Source organism: Monopterus albus, unplaced genomic scaffold, assembly GCF_001952655.1.
Source record: "Monopterus albus unplaced genomic scaffold, M_albus_1.0 scaffold3.1, whole genome shotgun sequence".
NCBI classification, from domain to species: Eukaryota; Metazoa; Chordata; class Actinopteri; order Synbranchiformes; family Synbranchidae; genus Monopterus; species Monopterus albus.
In genome coordinates, this window is record NW_018127883.1 from 9,306,158 (window position 1) to 9,328,970 (window position 22,813).

Below are 22,813 nucleotides of genomic sequence, written 5' to 3' on the forward strand. Positions count from 1 at the left end.
TCCTGCTGATTTTCTGCTTTGTCCTCCTGCCTTTTTATGTTGAAGGGGAATATGGCTTGCTTTGTCTTCTCCCACTGAGAAAATAAGTGTGGGTGGGTCTTTATTCACTGTAACAATGGAGTGCATTTATTCATTTATCATCACATGTAATGCACATTAATCCACCTACTTGTATATCACATAACCAAGCCTAAGAATGGAGGAGCAGGTAGGTAGGGAATAGGTTCAGTCTCTGCAGGAGTTCTGATTTGCCTTTATACTTGCTGAACATATGTTGTCTAACGAAACTCTTAAACTAGTTTGAGTTTAGCACTGTAAAGCATTAATTCTTACAGTGACATCTCTATTACCCAAGTTAAAGCATACATCAAAATAAATGAGCCGTTAAACAAAAAGATGTTCACGTCATCATTTATACTTTTAGGAACAAATGGTAGTGATTAAACCCAGAAAACAAAGTGGGATAATTGTTGTATCACATTCAGTTAATAAAATGATTAGTCAGTTAAAATGAAATTTAAAGTTCCTGCTTGTAATTTTTCAGCCAAGGGGAAAGGAAATTCAGGCTGCTGGTCTGTTTGGACGATGTCCAACTGTCCAAATGTCATGCGTGACAGTAAATTAGAAACATTCCTACCTTTTAATTACTGGAGTCTCAACTCTAACAAGCCCCTGCCCCACCCCCTGTACACACACACACACACACACACACACACACACACACACATGCTCAGGCAGTCATCAGAACAGGTCAGAAGCTGTGGACATGACCAGGGCCAGGCTTTGTTAATTGGTTGCTTAACAAGGCCCAGGGAGCGTGTCACCACGGCCACTGTGAAGGCCCCTGGGCTATGTGGCAGCGCTGCTTGTAGCCGCCGGGCTTTGGGCTCACACTCCCCAGTAGCACTAATTAAAATATGCATGACTCCTTCCTCTCTCATGTGGTGGCACAGGGTTAATGTGTGTACACCAGCCCTTACAACAGTTTCTCAGCCACTCTGACTGGCTGACTTGAGAGGCTAATGATCCTGTAGATTGGCTTACTGGCTGTCAGACTCGTTTGCTGACTACAGACTGTTTTCTCTCTTGGTTTCATTCTCACTTTGCATGTCATATTCTTTGGCTGATATACTTGTCACTAGAGATGCATCAATTGCGATTTTCTTAGCTGACCTGCCATTTCCGATTTTAGACGAATTCGATCTAAGAACTGTAACTGACAGCATAAACAGTTGTTTTTGTACATTTTCTTTAATGAAGAATTGTAATTAAAATATATTTTTTATTCAAGTTTTACGTTTTCTCTCTCGTTTTTCTTTTACACACCTCCAACTAAATATGAAGTGCAGTTTTTGTACTTTTCCAAATACAAACAGGTAAACATTCATTCCATGTGTAGCCAATAATTCTCTCAATATGGACGAGATTTGGACGTAGTTTTCCTTCTCCAAGGTGTTTCTGTAAGTTCGTCTGTGCTTTTTTTGTACAGAAAGAGCTTCCAATGTGCGAGTGAGCACACGCTCAGTATAGACATGACGCTATGCCTTTGGCCTGCGCCACTGCATGTGCGACGTGCACTGCCATGCCCCTAAACCTGACTGCCACAGAATCGGATATCTCCGTGATCGGCCGATCACTGGTCAACAGCGATCACGCTGAAAACCGTCCATTTCCGATCGGTGCATCTCTACATGTCGCACACGGCTTGGCCCCAAACTCCCCAGCTTACTTGTTCACTTTTCACTTTGTTGCACTAAAACTTTTTCTTTTAATACATGAGGTCAGAGGGGCTGTGAGTGTTTGTGCGAATAGAAATGTGTCAACATGGGGAAATAGGCTTCGATTGGACTGTCCTGTTCAAGTGTGAGTTTTCCTCCTGTCTGTCAGTCCCTCTCACAGTGCAGCGATTGGGTTTTTGATTATTTCATCTCTGTTGCAGAGCACCACTTAATAAATAATGACTGTCTGATTGATTTCTCCCTCCCTGTTCCCTCTATTAACACTCTCTCTTTCTTTCTTCACAATTTTTCATTACACTTTTTCCCCCTCACTCTTATTTCATATAAGGCATAATCTTTATTCTGTTTCTTTCTCTTTTCAGTTTTTTCCCCATTGCCCCTTTGCCAATTCTGTTTTATCCTCCACAGCATGCCATGATGCTCCCTGTTCTTACACATCATATCCGGTACCACCAATGTCTGATGCACCTGGACAAGCTCATTGGCTATGTCTTCAAGGAGCGCTGCCTTCTTCAGGTAAGGCAATGTCGAGACAGCAGCTTGCTTATGAAGTGACGCCACTCTGTGCACTGCATTATTCAAAGGTTGACATAGTTGATAACTAGCAGGAGATATAACAGTAGTCAAATCCCCACAGTTCTTTTAGGAAGAGCACAGTCTACAGTTTACTGCTGGTTATATATCCAGATAAAAAAAATAAACATTTTGTGCTGGGGCTTCTTGTGCACAGAGAGGTAGGGAGGGAGGCAGTGTTTGGCTCATTATTGTGCCCATTCCACCTCTGCAGGGATAGTTCAGGTGGAAACAGGGGCTCAGGAGTCAGCTAAGGTAACCCACACAACGGCCTGAGTCATATCTCTACAGCAAGCAGCCAGGTCTACTGTGAGTTGCAGTGACAGTAATCAGGACAACAGCAGCCTCCTCCGTAATGCCAGTGCTCCTCTGTCAGGTCCACAGCCCCAAACTGTATGCTCACGGAGTAAGCCTCGCGTTTGCCTCCAGGTATATTGAAGAGCTGTCATAACCATATACTGTACATTAGAAATCAATGTCCTGTGCATAGTTAAAAATGGAAAGGATGCGTTAGGGTTCCCTCAAGGCTCTGTGTGCATGACTGCTCAGTTAACTGGGTGTGTTTGTTTTGCCCATATCAATCAGTGATTGTGCTTTTTGTCCTTTGTACAATGATGACCTGTCATTATGAGTGCTAAAACACAAACCCTAACTCGACAAGCTGTGGCTCTTCCATCAAGGAGACACCCATTTGATCTTGACATCTCTGTGTTCTGAGGGACGTTAATGGATTTATCCTTCTCTCTTTCACTTCAATTCATTCCTTTCAAAACAAAAAAACAATCAGTTTGATCATGACAGCTTGCGCACGGGTCTCTGCATTGTGTGTTGTCTGTCTGTTGTGCAGTTCTATTCACTGAGGTGTTAATACCATGACATTGCTATTTATGTATGTATGTGCGTGTGTGTGTGTGTGTGTGTGTGTGTGTGTGGACAAAGCCAGGGCTGTCAGCAGTTCAACACTACTGGGACTGAAATGAACCAAGTAGGGAGCCATCATTGCTGGGCTTGTAGCACCTTCCTCATTCACAGCACAAACACATCAGCAGCTAATGTCCCACAGTACACACACTGTCTGCCCAGATAGATTTGGACAGAATGACTGCAGGAGTGCAATGATGCTTGTTCAAACAGCCCTCTCCGAGTCGGAACAGATTACAGAGCCGCCATCACTTACCATTTGCCACCGCTCTGATGGGATGATCACCTTTAATGAGTTGATTGTTTTCCAGTGGTAGTCCATTCATTTCTAACACCAGAACATCTGGTACCAGACTTTGATTGCCTTATAAATTAATTTTACTTTGATACTAGGTTTGTGTTCTTGGAATGAATTAATATGTAGTTGCATATATTGCATGGAGGAATTGGAACATTTCTAACCACAGTATTGGTACTATGAAACACCTTTAAAGAAATACTCATCTGAAAATCTGTCTTTTCAGTGTCTATGAAACGTGGTTCCAATTTAATCTGCACGATTAAAAAGTATATCCACTAGGAAACAGATTAGGGTTTAATGATCCATGGCAGAAACTCTACTACGGCTTTTGCACAAATGTAAAAGGAGGAGGTTACAGCAATGATGTTGAGATCACACCAGAGAAAATGTTATGTGAGGTGTCTAACAGGTCCCAGGATTGAAGTCACCCTAATTAGTCGCCCCCTGGTGGCTGGTTTCAGTAAAGGTCATAAATGCCACCTCCTCCATGTTAGTGGATGGAACATTAGTCAGATTAAAAACTCAACAAAAGTACAAATCAAACACGTTTTTACAGGAGGTGATTTCTGTCATATTCAGTAGCTGTTATCATGGTGATCTGTGTACAAGTGGTCATTTTACTGGTAAGCTCATTTTTAATAAGTTATTTGATATAAAGGTGTATTTTGGTTGTTTTGACAGCTTTGACTGGCGGTCTGATGCTGTCACTCCATTTCTGGCCACTACTGCACAGAATCTGGTTGCAAAAAAGCAAGATGGCAGCAGCCATTACCCTGATATTTTGGCTGCACTTCTGCATAGTGGTGGGAAGTGGCAACACCGCGTTCATCATATGTAGTCAATGGTTGATAATGAGTTTTCAAAGAGGAGTGTGGAAGGCTCCATGAATGCTTCACTCTGGCACGAACATATGAGAGCAGCTCAGCCACAGCTACCCATGATGCCCATGTCAACATGTAAAGCAGTATCTGCAGCCTTAGGGGTGGTTTGGGAGGCTTCTATGAATAGTTTGATGCTTTCAATTGCCATGGCATCTTGAGAGAAGGGGCCTGAGCTGCTGTGTAGATTGAGTTGTGCTAAAATACAGAAACTAAAGATTCTGTAGTTGGACAACACCAGTTCTTGAACCAAACTCCTGAATAGGGACTGGGCTTGGGGTGTCTTTTGAGCACTTTCCCAGGGTGATTGGCACTGGCCAAGTTCAGGAATGCTAAGCACTATTGGGCTGAGTGTGGTCAAGATGGATTTTGTCCTGAAGAATAAAATGATCGCCTCTGCTCTAACAGCATAATATACAGTATATACAACAAAGCTAACACCACTGGTTAATATAAAATGTTAGGTGATTACAAATCTTGTCCTTGATATTTTTGTTTTTAGCCAAAGGCCACCAAAAATTGAGCCATTTAATTTGAAAACGCTTAATTAACTATAACAAAAGTCAGTATATCCTTCATTATTTCATTTTTTCCAATGTTTTGGATGTCCACCTTTATTTCAGATGATGGATTTAATCCTCTTGGGCTTGGATGTTACCAGTTTTGCACATATCTGTGAGGAGAGTTCCTCCTGTTTTTCACAGATGATTTTTTTTTTCAGTTACTCTTTGCTAGAGAGGTTTTGTCACTTTACCTTCATCTTTAAAATACTCCAAAAGTGTTCTGTTGGAGTCAGATCAGGGGGTCACACTTGATAGATTTCACTTTTTCCTTTTTTTTTTAAACTCTTGTTTGAGTTTTGCGGTGTATTTGGGGTCATTGGAAAAGTTCTGTCATGCCAAGCCCCTTGCGACTGGGAGTCATCTTTTCATTCACTGTTTGGGTATACAAACATATTGACAGTGCTCTCTGTGAATGCCATCTCTCCTACATCTTTTGCCCCCTACACACTAACAATTTTCCTAGATTCTCCATTTGTTTTGTAATTTTATTATTAATTAAATGTCCAGATTTGTGGTTCATCATTTATGAAACTGATCTGAATATAATGCGGTGGCACCTCCATTTTATTGGTCTCCCAGGTGTGACTTATAGCACGAACTGTAAGATCACATACCCCACACTTCAACTTAAGAAATACAATTATTATAAAAGCATACAGTTTTAATCATCTAACATTATTAGTTTTAGACATTCTAAACATTTTGGTCTTTGGAGTATTTGAATTTGCACCTCAGAATTTTCTGTTCTAGCTATGAATTAACATGATCTCTACTCCTATTTAAATTGTTTTTCATATTTTCCAGGTCTGTATCTGTAAATGAAAATTTTATGGTATAATCACAGTACTATACTCAGTCAGGAGAACCATGAGATGGTTGTTTGATTCTCTTTACAGCAGCATACCTGTTATTGCAGTACCGAGTGGCAATGTGATATTAGCATGAGGCAAGTGATAAAAGCCTGGCAAAGCAGGAGAGTCTGCACTCAGCTCCAGAGGAGCAATGGCCTTTTGAAGCGCCTCTTTTGAGAGCCTCCCTGTTAAACATTTAAAACTTAAGGGGGTGAAGCTGGGGGTTGTGTGTTCATAGTGGTGGCGGCGGCATGCTTCTGCATCCCCACACCCAGCAGACTAGTGGTGGAAGAAGTACTCAGATTGTTTACTTAAGTAAAAGTAGCAATACCATGGTGTAAAACTATTGTTACAAGTAAAAGTCTTGCTTTGAAAATGTTACTTAACTGAAAGTGACATACAAGCAAGCAGCATAGGTAAAAGTTCTCATTATGCAAAATGGCATTATTTTATTTATTATTATATAAGTATTATTTTACATCAAGGAGCAATAAATCTTAGATTATACTGTAACTTTCTTTTAATAGCCTTTTTCTGAAAACTAGTAACTAAAGTTATCAAATAAATCTAGTCAGTACAAAGTACAATATGTTTCTCTGAATTGTAGTGAAGCTGAAGTATAAAGTAGCAGAAAATGCTGAAAGTACAAACTGTACTTAAGTACAGTACCTAAGTAAATTAGTTGCTTTCCACCTCTGCACCAGACCTTTATAATACCTACCTTCCCCCTGTTGCTTCATCCCTGTGCCTCACTTCTGACCCATGCTGACAGAATGCTGGGCATCACAGAGGATCTCAATAATTTAACTGTACAAGACCTCAGCCCAGCTCTGGTATTACAGGCTTTTATTTGGGTGCCCCTGTGAATGTGGCTGTGACTCTCTGAACAGAATATCAGGGTATTTAATTTGTTTTGTTATTCATGGCAGTGCATGCCTGGCTGTGTGATTGAGGTGTCCATCTGTTTCATTTGGAGCTGGCCTGAATACCATTTTACAGGCTTTGAATATTTAAGTATAACTTATCACAAAAAATAATATTGTTGCATATTACAAAATTATGCAAAGCATGTTCACTTTAGGCCTAAATCCTATATCAAATGCTGTATATTAAGCATATGGCCTACATTAACAGTACAGTGGTGGCACATCAACTAAAATTAGCTGACACAGACCCAACCCAAAGCCTGAGGTCACAGCTTTATGCTTGTTGTGAGTGGTTCACAGCAGGCCCGTTATATCTGTTGATTTATAGTCCATCGGTTGATTTCGCCACAGCAACACCAAATGGACATAATGAATGTGATCAGGCTGTATAATTATACTTCCCACACAATAACCATGTTTATGTTCTTTGTGATCGATGGCAGTCTGCCAGTATAGCCTCAGTGAGCAGTTACACTTTGTGGAGGTACACCAGTGGCGCCTGCAGGAATATATTTTACAGTACGCACAAGAACCGCCTGCCTTCATGAGAAAAAAAAAAAGCTAAGTATCTTGTTTTAACGAGCAGCCTCTCTTGTTAAAACACAAAATTGTTTATTTTGTGTTAAAAAAAGACAAGACACAATGGTTTTCCTCTTTTTTTTTTCCACCTTTAACTGTGCTTCTTATTTATTCCCACCCAGAGACATCACTGCTGCACTGCCCCCTCCCAACATCACCATGTGAATCATGCCAAGTAACTAATTTGACCAATACCAATTATAAAGCACTAGAAAAATGTTAGTTGTATTTAAGACAACATTTTTCATTCATTACTACTGGCATTTACAATCACATTTTGACTCCAGCAGGCGTGGCACTAGGGGTGACCAATCAGATTCTGGGGGTGGCCAGTGCCTCCCCTGGACACCTCTTTGGCTCTGCCCATGATTCCGACAAACTGGTGCCCTGCACAGCATAGAGTGAATGACAGTAGCACACTGACGTTAGCGGCGTCGTTGCTCATTCAGTTCTGCAGCCTTTCTCTTTTCGACACCTCCCATACCAGCTTTCCACACGGTGACCAGCATTGTGCTGAGGAGGTGCGGTCCTCCAGGATCAGTTCTCTGACACTTAAATTGACTCACGATAATTACTCAGCAAAATAATAATAATTTTCTCATTATAATGAGAAAATACAATATGTCGTAATAAATACAAGAATTACGTCTTAACATGAACACATTATGTAAAAACCTGCTGGACTCATGCATGGAGTAGAAATGGTATGATCCGCTCCAGGCATGTGTGGTATCATATGAGATGACTCTTTAGGCCATAAATATGAAAGTACAGTGTATATTCTGATGTATACTATATGGTGATCATGCAATGACTGTCAGTTGACCAAACCCATAAAAAATAAACTAAAAACACACAGTGAGTGCAGGATTACAGCTGCAGGCACCACTGAGATACACATCTGCTGTAGTGAAAGTGCTGCTGCAGTGTACTCTAGGTTTGGAAGGTATACTCCAACCCCTTAACGCACAACTTTGAATCCTCCTCTATTAGCATATCTATTATGATGACTAATGAACTAACCTCAAATATTAAACTGGCCCCAAGAATATTTTGGTGACTTGTGGCAGCAGAAATACGATTTGAGCACAACACTGACATATCACCTTTTTAGTAGACAGTTGTGGTGAGGCTGAATGATTTTGCTGCTGTTAGTTTGGAGCTTTGAATCCTCTGTGTGATCTAAATACCAATATAATGGCATTGCACAGGCTCTGTTCATATAGTTGACATTAAAGTACATTCAAATGCAGAGTCGGATCAAAATTAAGTTTGTGATCCCAGTTTGTTCCCTCATTTTTAAATTTTTTTTTTTTTTTATTTACTCCTGAATCCTGATTTACCTGTGTACTTTATTCAGTGATGCAGTATATGGTGCAATTTGCACATCGGTTTCCCTGCATGTGGGTTCAAGAGCAGCGCTCCTTGCAGTCAAGTCTGCCGTTCTCCACTGAGCAATGATGTTTATTTCTGTTTAGCCAAAGGCAGTTGAGCAGCAGCTGAGGCAGTGATCACTAAATCCAAATCCCCGCGATACTTTACGCAGTCATTATGTTGACAGGAGCAGTTGCAAACGTCAATCCTCTCCACAGATTCTGCTTAAAAGCCAATACTGTTGCTGGATGATGTTCTTAACTGTGAAGGGCCAGCAGTGTTTACAGAATAACTGATGTGTTTTTGCTTGATACATTTTCTTTATAGTACCCAGCTCTGTAGTTCAGGCTGTGTAGTAGGCTGTCATTGACTTGTATCTGACATCGCACAATGGGGGGGTTGAAATTGGAAGTAGGGATGGTTGTTGTTGTTTTTATTTGTATGTTTTTCTTATCAAACTGTCAAAACGGTGCAGAGAATTGCTAGATTTCTGCTTGTGTCGTGTCAAATAACTTTTTTCTTCCTCAAAAACTGCTGTTCCTCTTAACCACAGAAAAAATACAATTGTTGTTGAACTTGTCGTCTCCATGTGCAAGGCTACAAAGCTTGAAGGCTTCTTGAGTAACTATAAATATTGAAACCTCTCTCTTAACGTTTTACATATATATCTCATTGGAGCTTGAAATTGATTTGAAGTTGGCTGAAAGGAGACAAGCATTTTGAAAAGCAAGCCCAGGGGGAGAGTAGTTGGAGGTTTTTTCTTTCCTTCTTTTGCTGAGATTAACATTCTCCTAATGTAAGATTGATAAAGGCTTGACATATCCTACTGAGCCCTGTCTCTTTCCTTTTTCTTCCTCAGCGAGTTTGAGATGTTGAGCCGCAGCAGTCTTTCTAGGCATAGTAGTTTTTGTTCTCTTTTCAAACACACCTGAATGACGACTAATACGTTTCCTTCAGGGTTATTTTACCCTAAATTCCCACTTTTGCTTATCTTTACAGGTTTGTGAGTTCAAGTCATTCATTTTCCTGCAGACAACTTTCACTGTGACAGATAGGCAAGAGAGAGATTTTCTGTTATTAGCTCACCCGTGTGTCCCTCCCTCTCCTCTGTTCTTTCGAGAAATTGCTTATCCAACTTTATCGGACTAATTTGACCAGTATTACTGTTGGTAATTAGTCTTTAGCCAAAAGAGGAAATTGAATGGATTAGAGTGGAGGTTTTTCACAGGGCCTTCATTTGGGACATGTTACTGATGTCAAAACATGGTCTGTTTGGCTTTTGTTGCTCACTGCACACATGACTGACCCTTTGTGTCAAGGACTCCCAGGAGCTCAAGGATCTAAGTTTAAGAACTATATCTAAAAGCCTTTTAGGCGCATTTTATTTCCATTTTGACTACATCTGAAGAGCCGTGACGATGAGGTAAATTACAAGATTAATGACTTTTTCTTTGAGTTACCTTTTGTGCGCTGGATAAGACAAAAGCACAGTTTCCTTTCATGCTCATTGTAAATTATTACTGCAGCACTGGAACTACAGTAACTATAGACTCAAGCTTTTCTGTCTTAAATGCAGGTGAAGTTCCTGATCTCCTAAAAGGATTTCTGAAAATGGATCTGAGGTTGAAAGTGTTAAATTACCCATATTTTTTAACCCCCTTATTCTTTTCTCCAGCTGGCCATGACTCACCCTAGTCACCACCTGAACTTTGGGATGAATCCCGATCATGCCCGCAACTCCCTTTCTAACTGTGGTATCCGCCAGCCGAAGTACGGAGACAGGAAAGTCCACCACATGTACATGAGGAAGAAAGGTTGGTCATGTTTGCCTGTATATTCAGTTATCTCCCTGTCAGATGACCACTCTGTCTATTATGGTCCCTAACCTTTCCTCCCTCTGGAATTTCTGCAGGAATCAACACATTGATTAACATCATGTCTCGTCTGGGGCAGGATGACCCTTCCCCCTCCAGGTAAGCTTCTTGCAGGCGCCTATCTGTTCATGCTATCACTGACCACAGGAGCAATCAAAGGGACAGTTCTTGTGATTAATATACCCGACAGGCCTGCTGACAAGAAAATTAACTGCACAAGGAAGGAATAACTCAAGGGAAATGAAATGAGCTAATTTTGAGAGCAATGACTGCGTAGTATTGAATGTGAGCTGATGTTATTCTCAGAGCATTGATGAGGTGAGCAGCTGTATGTATGAGTGTGTGTATATGCCTGAAGTCTTATCTTTCCTGCTACTTCGACATCTCCACCTTTCCTCTGGTCTCCTCCCCTCACCCCTTCCCCTTGCCACTCATAGGATCAACCACAATGAGAGACTGGAGTTCTTGGGAGATGCTGTTGTCGAGTTCCTCACCAGGTGAGAAAGCTCCTGCACATCTTTGGTAGCCACGGCCGCTAATTGAAGCAGACTGCATCCTGATCAGCCCTTCTCTCTTTTCTTTGCCTCTCACTCCATTCCTCCTTCTCTTTCATCGTCTGTCAGAACTATGCTCTTCTTCATATTTTATGCTCATTCAAGGCAGTGATTTACTGGTAATTGGAACTGGGATGTAATCGCCACCACCCTATCTTAACAATTTAAAATTCTCCATGACAACTTGCAATTAGCTGTCTGGAATTGATGTCTGGAATGCTGACTATGTTATTGACTCCCAGGTGAGTGCAGACGTTGCTGCACAGCACTTAGCTAAGCACAGTGCTAATTATATGTAGATATTAATAATCTCACACAATCCCTAGCAAGCTAGCACCCCCCCACTGTGCATCCACCTTCTCGTCTGAATGTATAGTAATACTAAAAGATAGCAGGAAAGGGTTTTTTCTTCTGCCACATGGTGTAGTACTCACACACACGTTGCATTCTGACATCCATTTGCCAAACAACATAACGTCTACTACCTAAATCGAATTTGTAACCCTCAATGCAAAACTTCCGCAGCAGTGAACACTCAGCAGCAGGATTAAACCTTAATAGGAGCTGACACTGACAGGACACTGCTTCCACTTCTTTCGCAGCAAGAGCAGTGTTACAAAGATGGTGGTTAGCTCTGTTTGTCTGGATATCTCTGGGCATGTTTCGCCACTTCCCCTCCTTGCTCTCCCCATTTCTCTGCCTTCCTTCTTTGATTGTTAGCATCTGAACAGACATGTTTGGCCTACACTCTGGCCCTCTGAATTATTTATCAGCCTCTTGTCCAGTTAAATGGGTACAGCGGATCCAGCCAAGTGCCTTGTGCACCACCAGTGCATATTGCCCTTGGAGGCTATCTGCACCTCTGCTGTCTAGCCAACAGAATATTATGCACATTTAAATAGCCCCAACACAGGGAGTTGGTGTTGAACAGAGAGGGGGGGTCATGGGATTACTTCTTTTTAAAAAGGTCAGCAGATGTTTTAAAAAAAATGTCCACTTGCAATATTTATGATCCTTCTTCTGAAACAGTTTATTTTAATATTTTATCAGAAAAAATTATGGAACTTCTGGCATTTGTTTTTGAAAAATAGAAGTAATAAAGGGGTGAAAAGACAAACTAGAAATCATCTTTGGAATTGCAGAGCACAGCAGTACACATCACTCCTGTTTTTAGATTTTTGAGCCATGCATTTTAAGAATGGCGGCTGTGGAACATGTATGGAAACACGTGAGAAAGGGATTGCAGGTGAACATCAGAGTTACTGGCTATGCAGACAGTGGGGTTGACGCTTCAACGCATACTGAAGAACATTTTTGAAAGGCCATTTTCTTTATGCCTCGCAATAAAGGAATTTCCATCTTTGCTTTTGATTAATAAACTCGGGCACAAAGACGGTATTTTTGTACCTGTTGCAGTCAGCCTGTTAGTAAGACTTGCAAACAAAGCAGCTCTGGTCTAATTATTTTGCATTAAATCCAAGTGCTTTGTTTTCACACTAAGATCACAATACCCTGACCAATAGACCTCTTGTAAATCTGGAAAACAGAATGCCACCTGCTTTCCTCTCTTTGCATTGATTAGAAATGACTGAATTAAATGGGCTGTTTTAATTCAAATGAAATCAAATGACACGCTGTGGTTAGGGAGATGCTGGACTGTAATGAAAATGGAACCTGTTCGCCTGGAACCCAGCTGTGGAACCACTGAAGCGTCTATGGCCATTTCTGGGTTCCAGCACGGACCTGGAAAGGCTGGAAATCTCTGGAAAATGAATTAGGTGGTCATGGCAAACTGAGTAAAAGCGCAATGAGGGAGAATGACATGAATATTTCACTTTTGTTTATATGAAGAATAACTTTCATTACATTTTGTAACTCTCATATTTCTCTGCTACTTTTTTGTTTCATATTTTTCTGTTGCTTTGTAGAAAACTCTTTGCAATCAGACAAGAAATTAAATTACAGCCACAAGTATGGGATATTTTACAAATGTGAGATTCAGCGACTTGTTCTTCAACTGCTCTAATTTGTATTTTGTTTCTGTCCACAGTGTCCACCTGTACTACCTTTTTCCTAATTTAGAGGAGGGTGGCCTGGCTACATACAGAACAGCCATTGTACAGAACCAGCACTTAGCCATGCTCGCCAAGGTAATCTTACTCCTCTAACTCATAACAAGTCCTTCCTCTGCAGGTCAAATTAGTGAACGGTCTGTGAACTGACAGAAGAACATGTCTGAGACAGTGTTACTATTTTGTGTGTTGCTGTTATGACTTCTTTCTAAGGAGACACCAGGGATGAGAGTAATTTCATCTCATCTTGCAGCCATCTTTACCCCCCCTCCTTTTTTTGCCCCCTCAGGTTTGTAATTGGAGTTAAAAGGTTGTTGTTTTGGAGGACTAGACTAGTGTGGCTGGGGTCCCAGTGGGCCCCTAGAGGTCTTTCTGAAACACTCTCCAGTTCCTGTTATCGCAAGGCCCTCCCTTTCTCCCTCTCTCTCTCTCACTGGCAGCATTGTAGCGCCAAGCTGCACTCACTGGCACATTTGTAAAGAGCACAACAATAATTGTCCCATGATGTGGAGAAAGCAATTAAAAACTTCAATCTTTCATGTTGCTCCCTGCTGAATACAAAGATGCAGCCACCCGAATCTGCATTAGTGCTGTGCAGAAGTTTGGCTTGTTTCAATTTGCAGTTCGCAGTAAAGTGAGTGTGATACAGTGTTCAACGCTGCCAAGTTGTTTACCAGGCTCCTCTAAAGCCGTCTGCTCAAGAACACTCGCAATTATCTTTCAAAAAATATCTTCAGCGAGTGACGACACAATCCTGCACTTCACTTGGAAGGCTTAAAAGTCAGAACGGGTTTTCTTGGAGTTTGATTGTTTATGAATTGTGATTTAATTTGTGTGTGCAATCATTGGGGGTGGGATACCTCCAACAGTTATCAGCCATAATTAAATAGCACCCTGACTGTTTTTTGTTTGGTATTTGCCTGTGGTGCACTGCCAATAAAGTCAAGTTGGGCTACTTTGGAATTGGCTCGGAAAAATAGCCAGAGAAAGTTTGACAGACCCACATACCAGAAATGGTGCATACTTGGTATTCTTCTTCAGGAATAATTTGGTTGTTCAGTTGGGAGAGTTAGGGTTAGCTTGAGGAGGTAATGCAAGGCGGAAGCTAAATTAGATTACAAAAGATGTGTAATAAACAAAAAGCTCAAAATAAGGTATTGAAGTGGAGATGGAACTAAAAACTAGAACCATGCTCTAACTATGATATCTGTGGAATATTCATAGTGACAGTGCTGGTAATACACGGTATGTAGAACCAAAGACAATGTGCACAATACTGCACAGTGAGGTAATGGATTGAGGTTGAATAGATTAATATACAAAGAAATGTGAATCGAATATATTTGTTCATACAATATAAACACACTCACAGGGAGAGGCATGTGAAATACAAGTACTTAAGACAGAGTAGAGTGTATGTACCCGAACCGAGCCCAAGGGCACCATGTGTTACCTGAGGGTGCCAGAAATAATTTTCGGGTGTTTCATGCCCCTTGGTCAAACTGTAGGCTGGATGACTTGAGCATTTAATGGCTTAATATGTGCTTCATTTAATGATAAGTGGAAAAACATCGTACAAACTCAACTGTGCCGGGCTCATTCATTATACAATATATGCTTGTTGGGTCCGGGTTGTGCTCGGATGCCACCCTCGTGGGCACAGGTCAGGTTTGGACAGAAATATGCAGCCCCATCCATACTCTAAGACAAGGAAATTAGGTGACATTACTTGAGACTATGATGTTGGACGTTGCCTTAGTAATATTACATAGGGTGGAGAGTCAGTGGACACTGAAGTCTTTGTAGCGTATTCACAGCATGAATGCATGTTATTGTTAAACATGATTTACTATGAAGTAGTTCACAGTTTATCTTGGGATCATTTCGGGTGTCTGTGTGCGTGTGCCATTCTGATCTTGTGCATGCATGTATGCACATGTGTGAACATTTTCCTGTGCTGGCTTAATGTATCATGCCACAGCTGGACAGCACATGGCTACATCTGTCAGTGCCACGAAGTAGAACCTTTTCCAGCAAGGGCAGGCAATCTGTCTCATTTCCCTCGAGTTTCTTTCTCCCTCGGTGAACCTATGAAAATGTGCAGTGCCAAAACATGGCATCACTTTTTCAAGGGGCTATTACTGAGGTGTCAGTGGCAGTGCACTAATATGAATGTGTTTGTTTTTTGCAGAAACTGGAGCTGGATCGCTTCATGCTCTACGCTCATGGACCAGATTTGTGCCGGGAGTCAGACCTGCGCCACGCCATGGCCAACTGCTTTGAGGCTCTTATTGGTGAGATTCTCACAAGGCAAAGATGGAATTGAGGATTGCATGTGTAGTGAGCAAAATATGTAAATCTATTCATACAAGGATAGATCTATGTATAGTGGCAGCAGATGTTGTCTCAGCTATTATAAACAGAACACACAGGTGTGTATGTGTGTGTTAAGCTGTGTAAATAGGTGTAGTGGATCTGCTATTAGGCCCTGAAAACATTACGCAGCTTTATTGATCTCAGGAGATGAGGTTTGACCTCTGGCTGGAGAGGCTGTCCCCAGAGCTCTGCTCTCCTTTTACCTCACCAAACACATACATAAGCTTGCTATTCGTCTTGCGAGTAGATCAGTGATAGAGTTTGTGCAGTGATTAGAAACTTGTGCTGCAAACCACACACACAAAACGCACACACGCAAAGTCTCTTGGTGGGGACAAGCTCCCTCTCTCCACCCAACCCCATGGGCAGCGCTAAGCTAAGCCTCACTCCTGGAGAGCTGCAGAGTTGGCAGCTTCCTTCATCTTATCATCATCTTGATTGAACCAGTTCAGCCATTGCTGCGCTCCTCTGATGATAGATACAGAAAGTGGGTGGCTTTAAAGAGATCTTATTCGCCTCCCTCTGCCTGCACCAAAAAACAGCAGTGCACGAAGCGCGGCGGGAAAAGTGCTGACTGGCACCATGGTCCTTGACGGCCTCGGGGCCCTGTACTTGTTACGGGTTCATTATCAGCAGAGACAAACTCATAATCTATTCTGTCCCATGTGAAGGCAGCAAAGCCCTGACGCTGGATGCCTTTCTTTACTTCTTCCTCATCCTCTTTCTAGTCCTTCTCTCCTCTTCTATCAGGAATTTCAACTTATTAAAAGTGATGAATAAACAGGGATGCAGGCATTAAGAAACCTGAGAGAAATCCACTGTCAGAGCGCACCCTGTGGCAATGGGTTTTGGATCGCCAACTCAAAAATATGGCACCAGAGACACACATGTTGAGGCACAAATCAAGCACACATTCAGTACACAGCACTTCAAGACAATCAGTTACTTGTACTGAGGACGCCTAACGTTGTTTCTTCTTTCACTGAGACTTGTCATCTTCATTTCATTTTTTAGCTCAAATGCTTCCTTTAAGACCTTGTTGTTGAGCAGTCTGTCTCCACACTCCTTTGTCTCTCACTTTGTCTTTATGTCCCATTGTGTTCCTTTGTCTCTCTCTGCACCCCCCTGTGATCTAGAGTTTGGCTGTTATCAGGTGAAAGATGTGCTGCACAGATGATGAGTCATCCTGTCACTCTGTCATCTCCTACCTCACCCTCCAACCCACCAACTCTCTCACCCAGCACAATTTTCTCCTTACAAGACAAATTCAAATTATTCACACGTGCCGTAGGATGGTACATGGGGCACACAAACGCTGCTGTTTCATCCTCGCGCACGCCTTTCTGCCTGACAGAGATGTCAAACCACCAGTCTTCCAAAAGCAGCAGGCACCATATCAACAGACATGCACTTGCAGATGTGTCTCTGCTTTGTCTGGAGATTTTTTTTTTCCTGTTTAACATGATTTTTTTCCACCAGTGTGCACATGTAGAATTCAAATGGGCCTCCTCCTGTTCACTCCCATTTTATAAAGCTCTGGAGGAATCTTTCCATGGCCCTGGCAGATAGCTTTAATGGCTTACTGTGCATGTTTTCTGACCTTTGTTTTATTTGTTTCTCTGTCTCACTGACCATTGATCCTGGGCTATGTTGGAAATGGCAGATAATCTCCTGCTTTGCATGGGCAAAGCTTTCCCTCCACGGAGCCGAGAATGTGTCTATCTCCTAACCCTGAGGCAGGGCCATTCTCTTGCTCAAGACAGAGAGAGCTGGGGAGAGAGACAGAATGGAGGGAGAGCAGTAGAGGAATGGGAAGCAAAAGCATCTGCAATGCAAATGGGTGCCCTGCAACCCTGAATAATTCAAAGTGTTGAATGGAAATCTTGCTTTTCTGATCCCCTGTCATTAACTTCTGCCAGAGTGGGCTATTCTCATTTGGGCTCTTCTGGCCTGTGCACCTCCCATTCTGTAGTCCCCTCCCTCCCACCTTCTTCCTCTGTACTTTAGCTCTTGCCCACTTTACCTCTTCGTCTTTAGAAAATACGTTCTCCCTTTGCTTATTCATAGAAATTCTTGCATGCCTGTTGCCCTCCCGTTTCCCCGTCAGGTCCTCTTCACCGATAAGCCACATTGCTTCCTTCCTACGAAATTGCTGGAAAAGAATTGAGAGAAGAAGAAGAAAAGAGGCCCCACTCTGTTTTTATGGCCCTAATTTCCTTGTACAGTTGATCTGTGGATTATACGCTGCCAGCAGCCATGGGGGATACAGATGGTGAACCTTTGTGAGGGCCCTCTCTAAGCTCTTCCTATTAAAAGAATGGAGAGAAAGGATTATCTCTCGCTTGCTGAATATCAGATTCACGCACAATGCAGCCGGTGTAGTCACTGAGCTAGCGCTGCTCCCTTTGTTAATTGCTGCAATGGTGGCTGTGGCGGAGTTGGTTTCTTGCATGCCCTTTTGTTTCTTTATCTCACCTCCCATTCTAAGCCTGATTTTTGAAAAGTAAAATGCACTTAGTCTGCCTCTGTTGTGGTTGTAGTGAAAATTCTGTTTTCATGTTTTAGTTTCATTCATTTTTTCAACTTTAATGTGTTGCTTTCCGTGTCCGTCTGCTGCTTCAGCCCCCATTGAGCTGAGAGGGAGCGGCTTAATATATTATTTGATGGATTAGAGCCTGAGAGTTTTTGAATAATTCATTCTAGGTTATTAATGTGACTGTCAGCCGCTGGTGTTTCATATGCCCCTGACTCTGGGTTTTTATTGGTCACTGAAAGCCCACAGACAATGGAATTCTATTCCTAAACATAACACTCTACAGTTGGTATGTCTGTCTGAATTAGACTTGTGACAGATGTGGAGATTCATTAGTTGCTGGCCTTTTCTGGCCATGACCGATATTCTCTACACACAGTACTGGATGAAAAGTTGGTTAGAGTTTGCAAACTGTTCGAAGCCTAACAAAGGTTGAGCTTCATTAGGCTCTGGTTCCATTTTTAAGCCCAGTTCAAAGTCAGGAAAATACCAGACTCATTAAAGTCCTTCAAGTTAAAGACTGCAAAGAACAACTGATTGGTTGATCATTAATCAAAATAGCAAAGTTGGATTTTAGTGCATTGCCAGTCTCATGTCATTCTTCTTACATGCTGAGTTATTTCTAACATAAGGGATTTGAACTAATGATGCACTAAATGCTCTTGAACCAGTCCTACAGCAGTGATTAGATCAGTGCCCATTATGTGTGAGAAGGGCATTAATCCAGTGCACACTCAAGTCCGGTGTGTTTTTTTTTATATGCATATTCTAGGCAGGTGTATCTCAGTTGTAGACTTTTTGCGTTTTGTTCTGGTTTCCTGGCAGGGTCAACAATTCAGGCGGATTGGATGTGCCAGAGCTCTGAACCTGCACAGTGTTTTGGCCAGGGCATGATGTTACTCCAAATGAGCTGCTGAGAGGTGCTAGCATATAATTTGCCATTTGACTTGGCTGGGTGACTTTGTGTGCTGTGTGTGTTCAGGGTGTGAGTTGCAACTTTGCAGGCTGATGGTGCGGCACAGATATCTATTTAATGATTGCGGAAAGTTGCGCGATTGATTGGATTGCTTTGGGGCACACTTTCTGCACAGACAGCCTGTTCGACAAGTGTGTTCTCACTAGAATTAAGTGCATATCTTGGTTTCGTCTTCTGCGACCATTTGATTGGCACCAAAGGTGTTGCTTTGAGATTTTTTTAATACCTTTTAAATCCCTTGGGGCTCTTCTGGTTTCTTACTGCCTCCCTGCTTACCCCAGACTTTCTCCTTCCTCTTGGAAGAAGTTTTGAAAATCTAATAAGAAGCAAAAACCTTTGGTTTCAGTGACTTGGCCTCCATTTAGGGAACTTTCCAAATCTGCTGTGTCATCAAAACATAAAGAAAACTGCCTCCCAGCCACACCCGCATCCCCAGCCTCAGTGTTCACACATATGAGTACATGAATGATAGCTGAGACATTCAAAACTTGATCTTAGGAAGGAGTTGTTATCCTCACACAGCTGGTCTCCAGAGAAAACATCTGGTATATAGCAGCAGCTAGAGCTGAGGTCTGCATTATGGTAAAACCACATCTCAGTGTTGATGCTTAGTGGATAACATCCTGTGAAGAACCTCTCCCCTCTCCAGAGCCTCCTGTGGTCAGCCTCAGTGAGACGCTCACCCCACCATGCCAAGATTTCATAGGCCTCGCTTACTGACTTGCACACATCTGCAAGGGGTTTAGTAGCATGCTGGGTTTGTGAGCTTCCGGGAAGAGTGTAGATTAATAGACTCTGATTTATAGTCGTTTTATGTTGGGCTTTAAATGGTCATTGCAGGGAATTAATTTTTGCCTGAAAACCATAGTGGCTGTTGCCTTCCAAAATTCGTAAGCCACTTTCATTATTTTACCACTCAATTCAATTTCTACATTAGTCAGGGGTCTCCGAATGAATGACAGTCACTTGCTGGGTGAGACAAAGTTGTCAGGCTTAATCAAATTTTACAAACATTTGGGCGATGACTGGTAGTAATTTCCCACTCTTTTTAGAAGGGCATGCAAAGCAGATAGAGCGGGGTTGTGTTCGCCTTTGTGCGAGGTGATTTGTTTGCATTTCTTTATGGTTTTGGTTGTGTACGCTGCATCTTCACTACAATGGCCTGTTAGCCACCTGAAAGCAGTTTCCTTCCCCAGATGATGAATCCGTCATATGTTTTTGATGTCGTCCATGAAAGCAGTTTGCCCATTTAGATTTGCAGCCACGCCGCGCCCCATTTCCACTGGCTCATTTATGCACATGATAAAAAATGCTGCACGATTGTATACCCAATTTGCCAGGTGGTTATTGCTTTCTAAATTGAATGAGCCACCCTAAGTGTGATGGTTTGAAGTTGTATGCAGCTTAAAAAGGCACCATGATAGGTCTACTGATGTTAGGAGGAGCAGTAGAAGAGCAAAACAATGAAACCCACAAAGGAGAGTTGACTTGTCCAGAGGAGCTGACTATTACAGGAGAATGAGCTGGAGCTGCTACATATCACACCCATAGAGAGAGAAATTTGGGACACTTGTCTTATTCTTTTGTTGGCCTGACAGCATCTCTGCCCAATTTGGGACCAGTCCTCTGTTTGTTTGTCCCTTGTCTACTGTGTGTGTTTGTTGATGCATGCACGTTGTGCGTTTCCTCACAATTCAAGTTGGTTTCAGCACATAATGTGTGTTGTGTGGATAACTGCACATGTAGGTCAGTGTGTAGGTGAGTGACGAGGAGGACATTTTATCCACACGGTCCATGAAAGGCTTTGAGCATGAAGTACAAAAGTCTGTATGTGGCTTGTGTGTGTTTGCCAGCCCCCCTCATACCTGCATCTGACACAGGTTCAGCCTGCCACTCTACATCTCAGTGTGGTGATGCAACTATCCCTAATTCTCCTCATTCTCGTCCTCCTCCCTCTGGGCTCTGACAGGGAGGAGGTAGATCTGCATGTGAACCCCGAGGTCATTTCTCCATCAGAAAGCAATAAAACTGTACTCTCACTTTTAATAAAGCAATTATAACTCATTGCTGAGTTCAATTAATTTAAAGTTTTCCATTAGGAGAGAGTCTGAAATTGCCTTAGAATTGCTAGAAATGTTTTACACCAGCAATGCACACATGGGTTGACATGCTTTTCACAGTTACTTGAAATGTGTTTGGGTTGAAGTTGGATGCTTGTTAAACATTTCATATGTTATAAAAAGCATCCAGCAAATCCTCTGTGCAGTTTACACACACTTGCTGATTACATGTTGTTGTGTTTATTGTGTCTTAATCAACCTTAGTTTCTTGTTTTTCAATTTCTTTTTTTCAGGTGCTGTGTATTTAGAAGGAGGTTTGGAGGAGGCTCGGCAGCTCTTTGGTAGACTGCTTTTCAACAGTGAGGTAACTGTCTGCCTTTTGCCATTCACTAGTTTTGTGTGCAGGATGGATATTTACATAAGTGAGTGTGTGTCTTTGTTACGCTAGATGAGATTTTGGGATTATGATTTGTGGAAGACACAACTTTGTTTTCACTGATCTGGTCTCTTTTCTTTGTTCAAACCCACACACTACATGCTTTGGCAGAGTACCCATCGCACAATATCCTTGCCAGGCTCAGGACCTGAGATCTCCCAAAAGCTTGCTCTATCCTACTATACTACTGACTAGGTGTGGATTGTGTGTATGGTCATATGCACAAAGATAAAACAGTGAGACTGAGATAAAGAATTGGATAAAGCCATAGTAACAAAACAGTCTGATCATGGCTTGTATATTTTGCAAAAATAAACTGGAGGTGTGGAACATTGCTGTTTGCCAGTCTTGCACAGGGCTCCCGCTATTGTTTGCAAGTGCGTGTGTGATCCACACGCATGAATAATTGATGAATGAATCAGTACTTGCATTTATCTTGGTGAGAAATGTTAAAATTCAATTAAATCGTTGCAGCAGGTCTAGTATGTAACAGCAGGCTTGGTTCTAATTGGCTGTTAAGGGTGTTTGAAATTCAGCTGGCGACTGCCACACTACAGGGCACATGGCAATGTATCAAACATGTTTGATCAGAATTGGTAGTCTATGAGAGACAGATCAGAGGTGTCAGGACTGAATCTTTGAAAACCTGACAGCACAAAACAACTGGGGAAGATTGTTGTTAATTAGGGATAACCCCTCCAAAATAAAGTGCTAGGATAAAAAATTAACCTGACTGGAATGCTTTGTTGATTTTCGTCAATTATTCAACATTTTGTTGCAGTTTTTAGCTTTTTCTTTTTTTTTTCCCTCCTCAAAACATTGACCTTGACTTGTCAGTATGCTATGATTCTTTTATACTGTGGCCAGCTATTGTGTTTGGGTGCTGAGCGTAGAGTATTAGTTTCTCAGTGGAAAGCTGAAATGTCCTTTGTTCAGTTTTATTTTCACCCCATGACCATGAAACTTGACAGCAGTTATCGAGTTGGCGCGGTGTGGAGGTCTTTATTTGCATGATAAGAAATTTCCTTTTCTTTTTTCTTTTCCGGGGCACTGAATGGATGTGGATTATAACACTATAGGTTTTCAAGTAAAAATGACCTTATTGTAATTGGATAGTGGACACTGAGTTGAAGACTGATTAAAACAGCAGTCAACATATAGAAAATGAGCAACATGCATTCAGAAACATTTGTTCTTATGCAAACGAAATGGTTTCAAATGATACCT

The 22,813-nt window shown here is 41.8% G+C and overlaps 1 protein-coding gene across 2 annotated transcripts in view; it reads left to right on the top strand.

The window, feature by feature from the left end:
- The window catches only part of drosha (drosha ribonuclease III), an 83,011-nt gene that overhangs the window by 27,612 nt on the left and 32,586 nt on the right, over window positions 1-22,813 (top strand). For both annotated transcript variants that reach the window (XM_020603739.1, XM_020603729.1), the window contains exons 17-23: window positions 2,148-2,255; window positions 10,381-10,519; window positions 10,618-10,678; window positions 11,017-11,076; window positions 13,184-13,283; window positions 15,397-15,499; window positions 21,444-21,514. In XM_020603739.1, coding sequence (XP_020459395.1) covers window positions 2,148-2,255; window positions 10,381-10,519; window positions 10,618-10,678; window positions 11,017-11,076; window positions 13,184-13,283; window positions 15,397-15,499; window positions 21,444-21,514 — 642 coding nt within the window. The remainder of the gene's footprint in view (window positions 1-2,147; window positions 2,256-10,380; window positions 10,520-10,617; window positions 10,679-11,016; window positions 11,077-13,183; window positions 13,284-15,396; window positions 15,500-21,443; window positions 21,515-22,813) is intronic.